General features: G+C 36.9%; 4 protein-coding genes across 5 annotated transcripts in view; all 4 read right to left on the bottom strand.

Moving 5' to 3' along the window:
* Positions 1–2,736, bottom strand: part of klhl24a (kelch-like family member 24a) — a 35,425-nt gene extending 32,689 nt beyond the window's left edge. The window contains exons 1-2 of one of the 2 annotated variants that reach the window (XM_067364186.1): positions 2,521–2,736; positions 216–264 (exon numbers count right to left, since the gene is read on the bottom strand). The gene's annotated coding sequence lies outside the window, so the exon portion shown is untranslated. The remainder of the gene's footprint in view (positions 1–215; positions 265–2,520) is intronic. The other variant, XM_067364185.1, reaches the window with a different exon arrangement.
* A 1,528-nt stretch (positions 2,737–4,264) lies between these two features.
* LOC137002573 (probable G-protein coupled receptor 148) lies at positions 4,265–5,377 on the bottom strand. The gene has a single exon (XM_067362311.1). The coding sequence runs from the start codon at positions 5,375–5,377 to the stop codon at positions 4,265–4,267; it is 1,113 nt and encodes a 370-aa protein (XP_067218412.1).
* A 3,233-nt stretch (positions 5,378–8,610) lies between these two features.
* On the bottom strand, positions 8,611–9,561 carry LOC137003136 (probable G-protein coupled receptor 148). Its single transcript, XM_067363177.1, has one exon. It carries the CDS (start codon positions 9,559–9,561, stop codon positions 8,611–8,613), a length of 951 nt encoding a protein of 316 aa, XP_067219278.1.
* A 3,686-nt stretch (positions 9,562–13,247) lies between these two features.
* Positions 13,248–16,906, bottom strand: mterf4 (mitochondrial transcription termination factor 4). The gene is made up of 4 exons (XM_067363612.1): positions 16,868–16,906; positions 15,654–16,032; positions 13,850–14,034; positions 13,248–13,643 (listed from the first exon to the last, which is right to left on the bottom strand). Exons 1-4 carry the CDS (start codon positions 16,892–16,894, stop codon positions 13,248–13,250), a joined length of 987 nt encoding a protein of 328 aa, XP_067219713.1. The 5' UTR covers positions 16,895–16,906.
* Between the last annotated feature and the right edge of the window lie 69 nt (positions 16,907–16,975).

Here is a 16,975-nt window from a genome sequence, read left to right as displayed (position 1 = left end):
ATATATTATTGACCTCTTGTATTATTCATTTCATACAGAATGTGGCCCGACTCACACTTTCAAGGTGGCTTTTTGACCCTGATGCAGAGGCTAAAGGTCAAGTTCATGCTCAAGAGCATTTCAATAGTAAAAATTATTTATTCAATCATTTGTTAATATAGCCATAACCTTTATTACATTAACATCATCAAGCAAGGATTATAGAAAGTACTTACACCAATAGTTTTGTCATTACATTGACATTATGTTCCCCACCTGAGTGGCCTAGGTGACATTCCAGGGGAAAAAGATATTAGATTTTTATAGAAAACTAAAAACCATTCATTTTGATGTCATATTGACTTTAATGAAGCAGAGCTTTTGTTACCAAAGCAAGTCATTAATTATTAATTAAGCATTATTTTTAAAGTAAATTGTTAACTTAAGTGTTATTATAATTACATGTGTATTATAAGTGTTATAATATCTGTGACAAGGGTCATGACAACATATAAAAAATACAAATGTGTTTAAGGCCGAAAAGCAAACTAATGCACAATTATCACAGATAACAAAGGCATTGAGCTCATAAATATCTGCGAAGGTTACTAGAGCACACTGAAATACGTCAAGACGTGACCAGAAAAAAAGAAAAAAACAGAATCCATTCCTCAAGGCAATATAGCACTGATATAAAAGGAACACTGATCCTTTGTGGCTGAGAGATAGAGAGAGAGAGAGAGAGAGAGAGAGAGAGAGAGAGAGAGAGAGAGAGTTTGCGCAATCTTATTTTAAAGTCACTCAGGTTTGTTTTGTTGTGGAAGTAGAAATAAAGGAACATGGATGGTTGCTCAATATTTACCCCACAGCTGAACATGCCCCATGTGGACTGAAATGATGGCCTCATTGAAACGATGGCCTCATAGAAATGAGATCAATTATGTGTGATTTCTACTCTATAAAATGCTTTAAACCACAGAGAAAGGATCACTAAGTGTTTGGAGAGACCACCTTTTAGCCTGCTGGAAAATCCAGCCTAAGATGACAGCAGTTGGGTTCTAGATGGTCTAAAGTGGCCATTAGCTGGTCTAGGCTGGGTACAAGCTAGTCGACCAGACATTATGTTCCAATTAACCATCCATTTGTTGCTTGTCCAAGATGGTCTGCCATGGTCTTTCCAGCAGGCTAAACATTTTCATGCAGATTCTGAATAAATCTATAGCCTGCAGAACAAAAAACAAATAGCGTATATATGCATATATATACATACAGTACAGTCCAAAAGTTTGGAACAACTAAGATTTTTAATGTTTTTAAAAGAAGTTTCGTCTGCTCACCAAGGCTACATTTATTTAATTAAAAATACAGTAAAAAACAGTAATATTGTGAAATATTATTACAATTTAAAATAACTGTGTACTATTTAAATATATTTGACAAAGTAATTTATTCCTGTGATGCAAAGCTGAATTTTCAGCATCATTACTCCAGTCTTCAGTGTCACATGATCCTTCAGAAATCATTCTAATATGCTGATTTGCTGCTCAATAAACATTTATGATTATTTTCAATGTTGAAAACAGTTGTGTACTTTTTTTTCAGGATTCCTTGATGAATAGAAAGTTCAAAAGAACAGCATTTATCTGAAATACAAAGCTTCTGTAGCATTAAACACTACCGTTCAAAAGTTTGGGGTCAGTAAGAATTTTTATTTTTATTTTTTTTTAAAGAAATTAAAGAAATGAATACTTTTATTCAGCAAGGATGCATTAAATCAATCAAAAGTGACAGTAAAGACATTTATAATGTTACAAAAGATTAGATTTCAAATAAACACTGTTCTTTTGGACTTTCTATTCATCAAATAATCCTGAAAAAAAATATTGTACACAAATATTTTGTACAATTGTACACATTAAATGTTTCTTGAGCAGCAGATCATCATATTAGAATGATTTCTGAAGGATCATGTGACACTGAAGACTGGAGTAATGATGCTGAAAATTCAGCTTTGCATCACAGGAATAAATTACTTTGTGAAATATATTCAAATAGAAAACTAAATTGTAATAATATTTCACAGTATTTGTTTTTTTAGTGTTTTTTTTTATTATATATATATATATATATATATATATATATATATATATATATATATATATATATGCACACACACATATGCAGATTCTGAATAAATATACAGCCTACAGAACAAAAACAATTAGCGTAAATACATTATATATAATATATATATGTTCTGTAGGCTGTATATTTATTCAGAATCTGCATATGTGTGTGTGCTATATATATATATATATATATATATATATATATATATATATATATATATATATATATATGATAAAATCATTGTTTGTTCATGCGCCATAACTAACCAACCAACCAACCGTGACGCAGAATATGTGATACTTTATCTTTAAAAATAAAGTATTAACGCATTCATCATATTGCGTTACACTGACATGCTGATCTCAATCATTAAAGTTGTTCAGAAAAGTTATTCAGTATTATTTGTCTCACCTTATCTCCAGGAGACCAACTTTTTGGAGAACATCAAAAACAACAGCAAAAAGTAAAGATCCCTAAAAGTAAATACGATCAAACAAATCCGGTTTGTTTCTGAAAAGTAGATCCATAAGCGTGAGCACTTGTGCTGTCACTGTGAAGATTTCTTTGTTAACGTCCGTCTCATACTGGCTCTCTGCGTGTTGTTTTGGCACAAAGAACGTACACACAGCTTTTGGGCTTCTCTTCTGTCAGCTGTTCTGCAGGGGGTTCTTAGGGAAATGTAGTTATGTTGACATATCACCAGTCCTTCAAACCAGCAAAAGAACATCATATCCCAGAAATCCGTGCGGGAGACTTTCCATGTGGCTGGCCGTTGTTTGAAAACAAAAACGAAGACAGTTTGACATATTGTTGTCACGGCAAAATATAATCGCCTTTTCAACTATAGCAAAGCCCATAATGTTATTTTTTTACAAAAAAAAAAAAAAAAAAAAAAAAAAAAGATTAGAAAAAGTCATGTATCCTTTAATATTTCACATTTGTTTTTGTACATTAAAAGGCTGGTGTTGATATTGATGCTGTTTTAGAGAGCCGACATGATTCAAAACAAACAAAACAGGTAGTTCTCTGGACAGGCTGGGAAACGGGAAAAACAGTGACGCATGACTAGAAACTTGATCTAAGTGATGATAAACGTTTCGAAATATGCAAATTATTATAGGAATATTCTATAAATGATATAAATTGCGATATATGCAAATAATTATAGGAATATTATTAAAACTATTTTATTTAGTATAAAAAAAGTTATAGAGAAAAACTCGCCAGCATAAAACTACAAGAAGTCATCCTTATTTTAAAAATGCGTCAATGCCGCCATCTTGTGGTCATTTTATTTATTGTGGTGATGTTTCGCGCGCATTATTTTCTGACAGATTGGATAACACAGTCCCACAGACAGACACACATTATATTACAATAATATATTATACATATTACAATAATAGGGAATAATAGGTATTTTTGGGTCAACTTTCCACTAGAACATTAACATAAGAATCTAATTTTGCAGCAACAGTGACATTTGTAAAGTTACTTTTAATCGGACGAACTCGTCTTTAAGAAGAGAGAGCACTATCATTTAAACTTCCCTGGTAAGTTTTATTTACTTATTTTCAGTAACATTTCAAATAACCCAGACGTATAATAACTATTTTAACATAAGGTGCTCTGTTTGTCGGCCTTACAAAATGTTCACATAGTCAAACTACAACAGTCACTGCAATGAAATTACTTGGATTTAGCCTCAGCTGTGATCAAAAATGAAATAAAATTTGCGATTTTCAAAGCCTCTTACACTATTTGTACAAAAGTAATTTATGATAGGGTTTCTTTTCTAGTAGTAATGATATCGATAAGTTATATCTTCATATGAAGTATGTATGTGTAGGACTCTGCTTCTGACTCTGAACAAAGCATGTAAAGGCTGGGAAAATGACTTAGAAGTTTTTTATTGATAGGCTAGAAATAAAAAGTTTTAGTACCAAAATACATTGTAAATATCATAAGTAAATACATAACACCATAATAAATGCCTTAATTACTATAACTATTTGATTATTCTCACATATTTTTCTGACATATATCATATTATTACTTTCCCCCTGCGAACAAAACCACAGTTGAGCATAATTAGAACTAGCAAATGTAAGGTTTTAACTGAAAGAGTCTTTTTCACAGGTTCAAATAAGCATCCTTATAGTACAGGTGTGATAGTTCTTGGCCTATTCAGCCGAAAGAACTGGAACAGCACACCGCACAGTTCTCTATAGCGGAGCCCGTACAGGTACGGAGCTAAGGCTTTGGGCAGGATAAGTAAGATGTTACACACCACCAGGGACATCCACAGGTTTGCTCTGAGGTCCAGAGTCTCACTATTGTGGCAAAGCATCAGCTCAATCATCAAAACCAGCAGGGGACAGAAAGCCAGGAACAGGTGAAGATAATGGATGAAAAATGTTCCTTTAGCACGGGACGAGGCCTGGCCCTTCCACACGCCCGAGCTACGCGTACAAAAGTAGAGGATGAGGTAACCGGACAACACCAGGAGAAGGATGAGAAGAATACTGGTGACCGTCAGCAGCATGGAGACATGGAGTGGGCGAAAGTGGCTTACAGTCAAGACCATGAGCAAAGGCAGGGAGCAGATGTGGAGGGCGCAGGGACCCGTACTATGGTACCACAAAAACATGCCAATAGCTGCCGCGGGGATAAAGATTGAGACGGCCCAGATGGCAGCGACCGCTCCGTAGGTTCGTGACACAGGCCACACTGCCAGGTAGCGAAGAGGTGATAACACAGCAAAGCAGGTATCCAGCACCATTGCTGTAATACTTAGTACGCCAGAACTGTATAGTACCGCAGATAAGAAGAGCAGCACGGCACACGGCCACTCTGTCATCAGCACACCAGCTAAATTGATGCAGGCACTCAGGATATTCATGCAAACAAAGAGTAGGTCGCTGAAGAGAAGATTGGCCAGGAGGAGGTATCGCGTCTGCTGCCGCAGATCGACGCGGGACATGATACGTACTAGAAGAACCGGAGTGGTCAGCAAAATGGCCAGGAAGGCCAAAATGGGGCACATCTGAATCACTTTCATGTGGCAGGGAGGGATGAATCCATGCCACTCGTGCGCAAACATCTCCGCTTGGCTTTCAGAGGAGTTTGAAAAATTGGAGGAACGTCTGTGAATCTCAGCTCGACCAGACTTGTTGTACCAATTGCCAAATGAACAAAGCAGAGATAAAAAAAGGTCTTCTGCAGCTAGGTAGAAAAGCTCAGACTTTCCCTCCATCAGAGTTTTCATCTCTTGGCGCGTGTTTGTGCGTCCAATCCAGGGCAAAAAGAGCGAAGGACAGGTAAATGTGTCTCAGCTTTCCTCTTCCCGCAGACTGTGGTAAGTGATTTAGGGGACAGATGTGGATTTGTCACAGACACGCTTCTAGATGGTTTCCGTGGAGATAGAGAAACAGGTAAATATCACTTCACAGCTAAAAGGATCAGAATGACACTCTGGGGTTTTGCACCAAGGCATAAATATTGATATGTCTTCCGAGAATCAGAACTATTGCGTAACATTTACAGTGTTATTTCTGGACTGATTGATTGTTTAACTTAGAGGACTAAGTGCCACACGGGTTAAACATTGAACACTTGGAGAAATTGGAGAAAAAGACACAATCATATAAAAATTCTGAAATGTAAATTTATTTATCTTACCAGGAGAACAAAACAGCACTCAAAAACGAGTATGAATCAATATTGCGGTCATGAATAACAACATACAGTATATAGCTGGGGGAATCTCACAGAAAATTGTTAAGAAATGTTCTTTAAAAAAGAATTATATTTTGCATGAAGAAATTTATTATTACCATGTTTTCAATATATGAGAAGGAAATGCAAAAAAAAAAAAAAAAATCTTATTGTTGTTATGAAGATTATTCTGTGTGGATATACAGGACGATCTTCATAATGACAATGAGAATTTGGGGAAATTTAATGTAATGTCATTCTGAATATATGTTACTTTTTAAAACAGGCTTTATTTTCTTTGTGCAAAATTTCTAAAATTTAGAAATATTACACATACACATAATATTGCACATACCATTCAATCGTTAGTTTAAAAATGAAAATATAAAAAAGATTTAAATATACGTAATATACTTTCATGTTAACTGTTAAAATGCTTTAATAGATTATAAGTACTAAATATTAAAATGTTTCTTTTGAGATCTCCTTCTTGCTCATGAGTGAATTAAAGGGATAGTTCACCCAAAAATAAAAATTGTCCCATGATTTACTCACCCTCAAGCCATACTAAATTTATATGACAATATTCTTTTAGATGAACACAATCCGAGATATATTTAAAAATATCCTTAGTCCTCTAAGGTTTATAATGGTTGTGAATGATAACCCACATTCTGAAGACAGAAAGAAATGCATCCATAGTAATCCATACAGCTCCAGGGGGTTAATAAAGGCCTTTTGAAGCAAAGGGATGTGTTTTTGTAAGAAAAATATCCATATATAAAACTTTATAAATTCAAATAACGAACTTCCAGTAAACGAACTTCAAGTTGAGAAATCAAATGAGAAATCCTCTGACGCGATGTTTGAAGCAGGATGTAATCTTAGACGTCTCTTGTGGTTCAAACAAATACGGGTGGGCAACAAACTCAAGCTCCTCTTCTCTTATATCAAAATCCTCAGAAATTTCTCTTTAAAATTTCTCATTTTAGACTTCTAATTTGTGACCAGTGTTTTGTTTTGCTCTCTCCTCTTCACCTCCACGTTCGTCATTGTGTTCAGGTCAAAGGTTGCTCTTCCGCCCAAATTGATGTGCGCAATATGCGTACGGTCTTCTGCCGGAAGCTCGTATATTTGAATTTATAAAGTTTTTTACATGGATATTTTTCTTACAAAAACACATACCTTTGCTTCAAAAGGCCTTTATTAACCTCATGGAACCATATGGATTACTTTTTTTACGGATGGATGCATTTTTTATGTCTTTAGAATGTGGGTTAATCATGTGAGTAAATCATGGGATAATTTTCATTTTTGGGTGAAATATCCCTTTAAAAGGAACACTCCACTTTTTTTTTTTTAAAGGTGCCATCGAACGTTTTTTTACAAGATGTAATATAAGTCTAAGGTATCCCCTGAATGTGTCTGTGAAGTTTCAGCTCAAAATACCCCATAGATTTTTTTAAATTAATTTTTTTAACTGCCTATTTTGGGGCATCATTAACTATGCACCGATTCAGGGCTGCTGGCCCTTTAAATGCTCACGCTCCCCGCCCACGGTGCTCGCGCTTGCCTTGAACAGCATAAACAAAGTTTACACAGCTATTATAACTCTCAAAATGGATTTTTACAAAGTGTTCGTCATGCAGCATGTCTAATTGCGTAAGTACAGTGTTTATTTGGATGTTTACATTTGATTCTGAATGAATTTGAGGCTGTGATCTGTGGCTAACGGCTAATGCTACACTGTTGGAGAGATTTATAAAGAATAAAGTTGTGTTTATGAATTATACAGACTGCAAGTGTTTAAAAATGAAAATAGCGATGCCTCTTGTCTAAGTGAGTACAGTAAGTAACTTTAACCACATTTAACAGTACATTAGCAACATGCTATCGAAACATTTAGAAAGACAATTTACAAATATCACTAAAAATATCATGATATCATGGATCATGTCAGTTATTATTGCTCCATCTGCCATTTTTCGCTATTGTTCTTGCTTGCCTAGTCTGATGATTCAGCTGTGCACAGATCCAGACGTTAATACTGGCTGCCCTTGTGTAATGCCTTTGAACATGGGCTGGCATATGCAAATCTTGGGGGCGTACATATTAATGATCCCCGACTGTTTCGTAACAGTCGGTGTTATGTTGAAATTCGCCTGTTCTTCTGAGGTCTTTTAAACAAATGAGATTTATATAAGAAGGAGGAAACAATGGAGTTTGAGACTCACTGTATGTCATTTCCATGTACTGAACTCTTGTTATTTAACTATGCCAAGATAAATTCAATTTTTAATTCTAGGGCACCTTTAAATTGGGCTCATTTTCCAACTCAGTTAAACAGTTAAACAGAGTTAAACAGTTGAGTTTTGACTGTTTTCTAATCCATTCAGCCGATTTTCTAGGCTTATGTGGCTAGGAACTATACCTCATTCCTATGTAACTACTTCTGTAACTACAGAAGAGTCAAGTTTTAAATAGGAAAAATATCGAAACTCTTTGGTCATTTTTGAGCAAGATGCTAATGGTCTAATTAGATTTAATGAACTATGCTAAGCTATGCTAAAAGTGGTACCGCCAGAACCGGAGATCGGCTGAATGGATTCAAAAACGGTAAGACTCAACTGTTTAACTCTAGGGGAGTTGGAAAATGAGCCTATTTTCAAAAAAAATGGAGTGTTCCTTTAAATTCACTCTTCTGCAAATGAATCCTCCAAAAACAGAGGGACCAGTTACAATTATTTTGGAGGATGGCTCTCCTCTAGCTTCAAGTCCTCCCTTCTAGGCTGCACTCCTCTGACTCTGATGTCTCTTCTTCCACAACACCTGCTGGACAGTCTCGTAAATCTCACGATAGCGCAATATGTACAGGTAAGGAGTGCAACAGCGTGGCAACAACATCAGTACGCACATATTCACCAACTCAATCCACACTCCCAAATCATCCTTGGTTTCTCGCTTTAAAAGAGCCAGCTCGACAGCAAAGACCAACGCAGGTACAAAATACATCATGAGCAACAGAGTGTGTGCCAAAAGCGTCATACGCGCCCGGGAATACCGACTACGCCATATTCCAGAAGTCTTGGTGATGATGTAAAGATGTATGTAACAGTACACGATGAGAGCAGTGCAGAGGCTGACGGCAATGATGAAGTACAAATGAACGCCAACCTTCATTTTCTGTTCCAATGAGTGCAGTGCAATTAACACCAAACACAATGGACAGCTCTGCTGGTTCCTTCCCATCACCACCTCAAACATCACTAGCAAAGAGACTGGACACACTGCAGCCATCACCCAAAGGCTCATGATTACCTTCTTGGCCCGAGATGGTGGGAGAATATCTTTGTAACGTAAAGGCCAACGCACAGCCACATACGTGTCGACGACCATCAGTGTGACGGTGAGCACAGAGCAGCTGTACGTCATCACCATGCTCACCATCATAAACTTACACAGCGAGTAGGGCATTTTCAGTCCCACAGAGTTGCAGGAGACCATCGCAAGGTTCACGGTCAGGAAAAGCATGTCGGCGAAGAGCGTGTTCGCGAGGAGCAGGTAGCGGGTCTCTTGACGTAGCGAAGGAAAGCACAGTATGCAGAGGGACAGAACGGGGTTGACCAGCATTGTGACAGAGGTTAGCAGAACCGTGGGGATGAGGAACAGATCCATGTGTTTGCTTTCCATTATGTTGTACCAATCCACAGAGATGTTAATGAAAGACTCGGTCATATTTAGAGTCCAATGCCACACTATTGAGAGAAAACTTTGGGGTGAAGAACTATTGCGCCTCGGTATGCTGAGACTGGAACGGTGGAGCACATATACAGCTTCTCTACCTACAGAAAACAGACAAACCATGAGTACAGAAATATGTACATCACCTTCACATCTTATGATCTGTAAAATGAGGATAAGGCTTAAAAAAAACAAAACAAAAAAAAAAATCTAATTCAGTTTTATTTTCAAACCAGAAGGAAAAGCAGCAGAAATATTCATGACGCACCCTTTTATGTCCAATCAAATGTTCTAAATACGACTGTCCCTCCTTCTAATATTAGTACAATCAATCAAATCCAACCAACTAGCAATTTTTTTTTTTAAAGTAACTATCTTTTCCACAGGTCCTGGCTAAATTTCCTGTTTCAATAGTAAATGAGTCAACACAGGAACATCATCAATTTCTTGTGGACTTTAAAAACTTGTCAACTTTTACTCATCCTCATGTTGTTCCAAACCTGTAGGATTTCTTCCTTTGGAACATAAAAGATGATACACTGCTGTTCATAATTTTGGGATCAGTTAGATTTTTAATGTTATTAAAAGAAGTCTCTTATGCTCATCAAAGCTTTATTTATTTGATTAAAAAAAAAACAGTAATATTGTAAAATATTATTACAATTTAAAATAACTGTTCTATTTGAAAATATTTAGGGCCCGAGAACCAATGGTCTGAAGACCTTATTTAATTGCTCAGTCAATTATTCTTCTCCGAAATGAATCGCATTTTTGAGGGCCTAAACATGCTCGAAAACTCATGAAACTGTGCACACACGTCAGACGTAGTATGTCTGATATGGGTTTCAGAATTAGGTCTGGCAAAATGGCTCGATAGTGCCACCTATAAAAGTTTAATTAAGTGCCCCTTCGTGCTACGTTTCACGTACAAGTATTAAATTTGGTAGACAGATGTAACAGCCCAAGCAATACCTACAAAAATGTTCCTGGGTGCAAAATCTGAAAACCCGTTCAGGAAGTGAGATATTTTGAGTATTCTCGGCAAAATTTGTGCAGTTTTTGCCATTTCCAGATGTTGTACTTTAATGAACTCCTCCTAGAGCTTTAATCAGATCAACATTTTATTTGGTCAGTCTAATCTAAAGGCCTTTGCAACGTTAAATTGCGAAGATCTAGAGGCAGTGCCAGTGGCGGCCTGACAAAGTTTGATGTTTCGACATGAAACAGGAAGTTGTAACTCAGACAAACAATGTCCGATCTGCCTCAATCTTCACATGTTTTATTAGAGTCCTGGCCTGAAGACATCTTCATGGCAATATATTTAGTTACAGTCATAGCACCACCTCTGAGCAACAGGAAATGAAATGTTTAACACTGTGATTAACTCCTTGTAGAGATTTAATCAGATCAACATCATATATGGTCAGTCTAATCTTAAGACCTTAGCAATGATAAATATCAAAGATCTTGAGTTTTCATTGAAGGGCGTGTCCGTGGCGCCCTGACAAAGTCTGATGTTTCACTATGAAAGAGGAATCATAACTCAGGCATACAATGTCCGATCTGCCCCAAACTTCACATGTTTGAGAAGAGCCCTGCCCTGAACACATCTACATGCCAAAATTTAGTTATAGTCATATCGCCACCAGCTGGTAGTAGGAAGTGTGGCAAATACAAATGACTGACGTTTTTAGGCCTACTAAATGCATATTGCCCACCGTGCTGTTTCCCTAAAGCCACCGGGTGGTGGCACAGGTGCGAGGACACTTTCATCGCTGCTTGCAGCTTTAATTTAAAATGTAATTTATTCTTGTGATGTCAAAGCTGAATTTTCAACATTACTGCAGTCTTCAGTGTCACATGTTCCTTCAGAAATCATTCTAAAATGCTGATTTGCTGCTCAAGAAACATTTAATTTTTACAACTGTACAAAATATTTGTGTACAATATTTTTTTTTCAGGATTCTTTGATGAAAAGAAAGTTCAAAAGAACAGTGTTTATTTGAAATATAATCTTTTGTAACATTATAAATGTATTTACTGTCACTTTTGATTGATGTAATGCATCCTTGCTGAATAAAAGTATTAATTTCTTTACAAAAAATAAATAAAAATAAAAATTCTTACTGACCCCAAACTTTTGAACAGTAGTGAAAAATGTTACAGAAGCTTTGTATTTCAGATAAATGCTGTTCTTTTTAACTTTCTATTCATCAAGGAATCTTGAAAAAAAGTACACAGTTGTTTTCAGCATTGATAATAATAACAAATATTTCTTGAGCAGCAAATCATCATATTAGAATGATCATGAAAAGATCATGTGACACTGAAGACTGGAGTAATGATGCTGAAAATTCAGCTTTGCATCACAGGAATAAATTACTTTGTAAAATATATTCAAATTGAAAACATTTATTTTAAATTGTAATAAAATTTCACAATATTACTGTTTTTACTGTATTTTTAATTAAATATGCAGCCTTGGTGAGCAGATGAAACTTCTTTTAAAAACATTAAAATCGTACTGATCCCAAACTTTTGAACGGTAGTGTATTTTGAGAAATGTCTCAGTGTTTTAGTTTGGGAAGTCAATAAAATCATTAAACATAAATTAAACCTATCAAAGCATCAATCTTCAAATAACGCATTTATCGACTTTTTCTCCCAATACACATTCCAGTCTCTAATATTTGGGCCTGAACGATGAACAGAGAATTAAAAAAATAGTCAAAACACTATACCTATAATTAGAACAAAAACATAATTGTTTTTTCTATCATATTCTTGATAATACTGCATTAAAAAAATTTGCGAGTTCATATTTCATAAAAACATTCAGACACAAATTAAAGAGTTAATAGCGATAACAGTATGAAACGCCTCATAAACTTAGTTTAATCTTACATTCTCAACCAAAATGCCAAATGCATCAAGTTTCACATAAATGATGTCAAAAACAAATCCATGCAAATATTGTGTCTTGTACTGTTGTGACATGTATCATTGTGACATGCCACATAGTTCCAACACAGTTCCTGGTCCACAAAACACTTCTGTTAGTTTCAGCCCTGTTTCACCAACAAACAGTCCACAGAAGAAGAATGAAATATGGATGCATTGACTAACAATCGATTAACTGTGTTAAAATGACTCACGTACCTGTTCCACACATACACGTGTGCAGTAAATTCTGCTTCCATCCAAACCTCCATTAGACTAATGTCGCCCCAGATCAATACCTCCCGACTCTGTCCTTGTTATCAGAGCAGGCGTTCCACTGATGCGCACAGATCCGTAAACGATCGCACGGCACTAACACTCTTTCAGCTCTCCATGGTTACTTAGCATTTGGTGTAAATTGTGCTGACCCTCCCCATGACAGGCCGTTCAGATAAACTAACACTAACACCGTTATTACTTCAATGTCCCTCGACACTATTATGCACCTCATATCCGGAGCTAAAAGCTTATAAAGCAATAAATGAGATCGAGAGTTAAACAAACAAACAATATACAAAAATGTTGGCATGACCACCAGCCCTTAAACAAATGATGCTAGTAGTTTGCATAATATATATGCAAACCTGATTGCTGCAATGTATCTCCAATAAACAAAACACTGAGGAAATTTGCTGAATGAAAAAGTTTTTATTCATTTTGAATCATTAATACAAAACCCCTCATTTCCTGTCCTTCTTGTAACCAGTGTTCCAGAGATGCTTCCTCCTGTGCTGTCCGTCATTATATTTATCCTCCCCTAACTCCTCATCCTCATCACTGCTGTACTCATCCTCCTTTCCTTCTTCCTCCTGTTCTCTTGCCATCAGTTTGTGAAAAACATGGAACTCCTCTACAGTTGCCATGGCGACTTGCGTCAGGTAGGTTTCCTCAGAAACGCAGAGGACGTCTTTGAGCGGGGGGTTGGCGATGAGTGTTTGGCCCTTCTTGTCGGGCGTCTGGTACAGTCCCCTCCGCTCCAGAAAACAGTGACGACACCGCAGCTCAGACAGAGACAACCTGAACAGCTTCGCCTTCACCATCTCTGCCTGCCGCACACCCATACGGAAATATGCATACTGCGGGGGAAAAAAACAAGCTTTGAGTCAGTTTGTAACTACTGAAAACAAACAATGACCTCTAAATGCCAACTTCAATGACCCACAATGGCTCGCACAACAGTGAAACGTCATAAGAAAACCATTTACAAGGATAGTTTAGCCTGAAAATCAAGGGAAACTTTTAGTGAAGAAGACTGGTTTAAACTTGTTCAGCTGAAACGTACCTGAAATTTATACTCCAGGTGGGCCAAATCCTCCTCCAAAACCTCAGGTGATTCTCTGAGGATGTCTGTGACCTGTTGGACGGTGAAGAGGCATTTCTCCCTGAGCAATCGGGACACCATGTTTACCCTCTTGATTGGCAGGACCATGACCTTGGGGTAGTGACTGATCATCCTCTGCAGACTGCCTGTGGACAGATTTCAGACAGATTTCAACTAGAGTGGCTTTCAAACTGGGGTCTATGGAGGCTATGAAACAACGCTTCCTCGCCATTGATGGAATTTTCCGTCATTTAGGCTACGAGACAACGCTTTTTCGGCTTTCCGCGTTTTCAGTGTTATATGTTAGGGGTGCTATTACAGATCTTCTAAAACAGTACAGAATCTCCAGATCAAAACACAGGCGATTTTCTCAGCTTTTTGTTCGAAATGTTTAAAACTTGCCCACATTCAACTGTTGATAAAAAACAGATGAAGCTAGAAAATTATTAAAAATACTGGCAGAGGCTATTTAAAAAAAATAATAAAAAAAAACGCTGGCAGGGAAAGAGTTAGCAATGAGGGGGGAAAAAACATGAACAGTCGGAGTCAAAAAGCCTCATGGGCAAAAAACATGTATATCTGACATGTAGCGCAGTTGCACATTTTGATTCCTGGCTCTTGGACCTTTCCTAATCCCGCCCCCCCCTCCCCCTCCCCCTCCCCCTCCCCCTCCCCCCCTCTCTCTCTCTCTCCCGCTTTGCTTCCTGTTGATTAATGTCCTATCTCAGTAAAGGCAAAAAAACAACAGCAATGTTTATTATAAAAAGTTCTTTAAATATTTTCCAAATAATGTTTCAATCATTTGTTTACATAAGTCTGGGGTCAGTAAGATTTTGATAAAATTTTAGAAAGAAGTCTCTTATGCTGACCAAGGCTGCCTTTATTTGATCAAAATACAATAAAACGGTATTATTGCTAAATCTTATTACTATTTAAAGTAATTGTTTTCCATTTATTTATAATGTAATTTGTTTATTCCTGTGATGGCAAAGTTTAAAGGTGATAAAGAGGATTTTTTCGTCGACTAAGAAACCAAAGACTGTTACTGAGTTTTTGAAATGAGCGCATGCATAAGAACAACCCCCCCTCCTTTCGAGGGAACGCCTCCCAAAACTCGTGCACGAGTATCGGAACAGGAGTGTTTACCACCGGCATTCGCTGTGTCGTGTAAGTGGATTCATTATGTCGGACTCACCGCAGGTAACTCATAATCTGCAGTTGTTACTCCTGTCTCCTGATAAAAACATTGCATGCGGCGCCTGCAGAGTGTGGAAAGTTACTGGAGAGCGCAGCCGCGCTCGTCTCTCACAAGGAACGTCACGGCAGTGATTGACAAGCCAGAGGGCCAATCGTTTACACGATTGGCTGATGTTTTAAGGCCCTACCTCGAGCACAGATGATGTATATTAATTTTATTCCTTTCAGTGCACCTAATAAAGTCTTTTATCACTTAGTAAAGACAGTTTCAAGTAATATTGCAAAAATGTATAAAACAAAACATCCTCTTTAGCACCTTTAATTTCAAACATCATTAGTCAAGTCTTCAGTGTCACATGATCCTTCAGAAATCATTCTTATATGCTGATTTTATGCTAAAGAAACATTTATCATCAATGTTGAAATCAGTTGTGCTACTTCATATTCATTGAGGAAAGCGTGACACAATGCAAATCCATGCAAATAAAAGCATTAATGTCTAAAAAAATCTTACTGACCCCAAACTTTTGAACAAAAGTGTAATTTGCTACCAAAGAAGATGCATCACCTTCTACCAATCCCATCTTCCTCAGATGATTGACACGTTGCTGTAAGTCTGCACCTTTCAGTGAATATACCTCTGGACACTTCTGCATTATTTTCAGGATACTAGACGGATTTAATCCCAGGATAAACAGTGCTGTCAGAACAGATGGAACATGTTTCCCACGGCTCTTCATTGCACCTTCATGCATCTCCTCGGCTTGAGTTTCTGAGAAGCCCATCTCGAGCAAAGAGCACAGGGTGAGCTGGGTCACAGGTCTGTGGGTGACCTGACTGGTGTGAGATGGATTTGCTTGATGGGGCTCTTGTGTGGTGCAGAATGGCATATGACCTCTGCTCACAGCCACAGGACAAACACGCCATCTCCACATCCACTGCACCATCTGAGACACAGAGAGAGGAAGCAAATGCTGCTCAATTCAATACACACTGGTGTCAAACAGTGTTTGGACACAATAAATCTAAACACATTTGGAACAATATATCAGCTTTTCTCAGAACTAACTTTAGTTTTTGGAGCTATTTGTTTTTAGTGTATCAAGTCAATTCTCCTCAAATGTATATAAAAGGTAAATTTAAATACATTAACTTATATTGTAATAAAATGACAAACGTGTTAGCCCAATAGCTAGTACAATAACATATTGAATTTTTTATTTAAAATATTCCAGATTTTCTATAAACAAAAAATAAATAACTCGGTGTTTTAAACTAATGTACAAAAACACTGCTAGAAAAAAAAACAAAAACAAACTAGCATTTCTTTAATTTGAGACTCTATATATATATATATATATTATATATATATGTGTGTGTGTGTGTATGTCGAGATAACTGTGTTTAGGGGCAATAAGTTATTTTTAATCAGCTTTAGCCAGAACAACGAGAATAATTTTAGATTTATGTATGAATAACTGACCTTCTAACCTTCGAGGCAGATATTTCTTGCAAAATTATTTATAGTTTTAACGTTGTTTAAGGGTACCCAGATTTTCTAGCAATCACGCATACCGTTATATTAATTACGCTATAAAACCATTTTTATTTGATTCATCACAACTGATTGTTACTTTGTATCAAATAGATTCCGTCAGTGATTTACTGGTGGGAACCAAAGTCACAGTTCGCTGCATCGCGATACTTTCTTAGCAGCTGATGAACACAAGCTAGCGTTTAACTATATGATGTGTAAAATTTCTTCTATCATTTCGTCCTCACCTGTTTTCTGCATACATGTGTACCCATATCTGTGCCGCGTCAAAACACCCCCGCGCTGAAACAACAGCCCGAGCTCAAAAGTTCCGGACGTTTGAACGGAAGACGAAA

Source organism: Chanodichthys erythropterus, chromosome 16 (assembly GCF_024489055.1).
Source record: "Chanodichthys erythropterus isolate Z2021 chromosome 16, ASM2448905v1, whole genome shotgun sequence".
Taxonomy (NCBI): domain Eukaryota; kingdom Metazoa; phylum Chordata; class Actinopteri; order Cypriniformes; family Xenocyprididae; genus Chanodichthys; species Chanodichthys erythropterus.
This window is presented reverse-complemented; position numbering and strand designations above follow the sequence as displayed.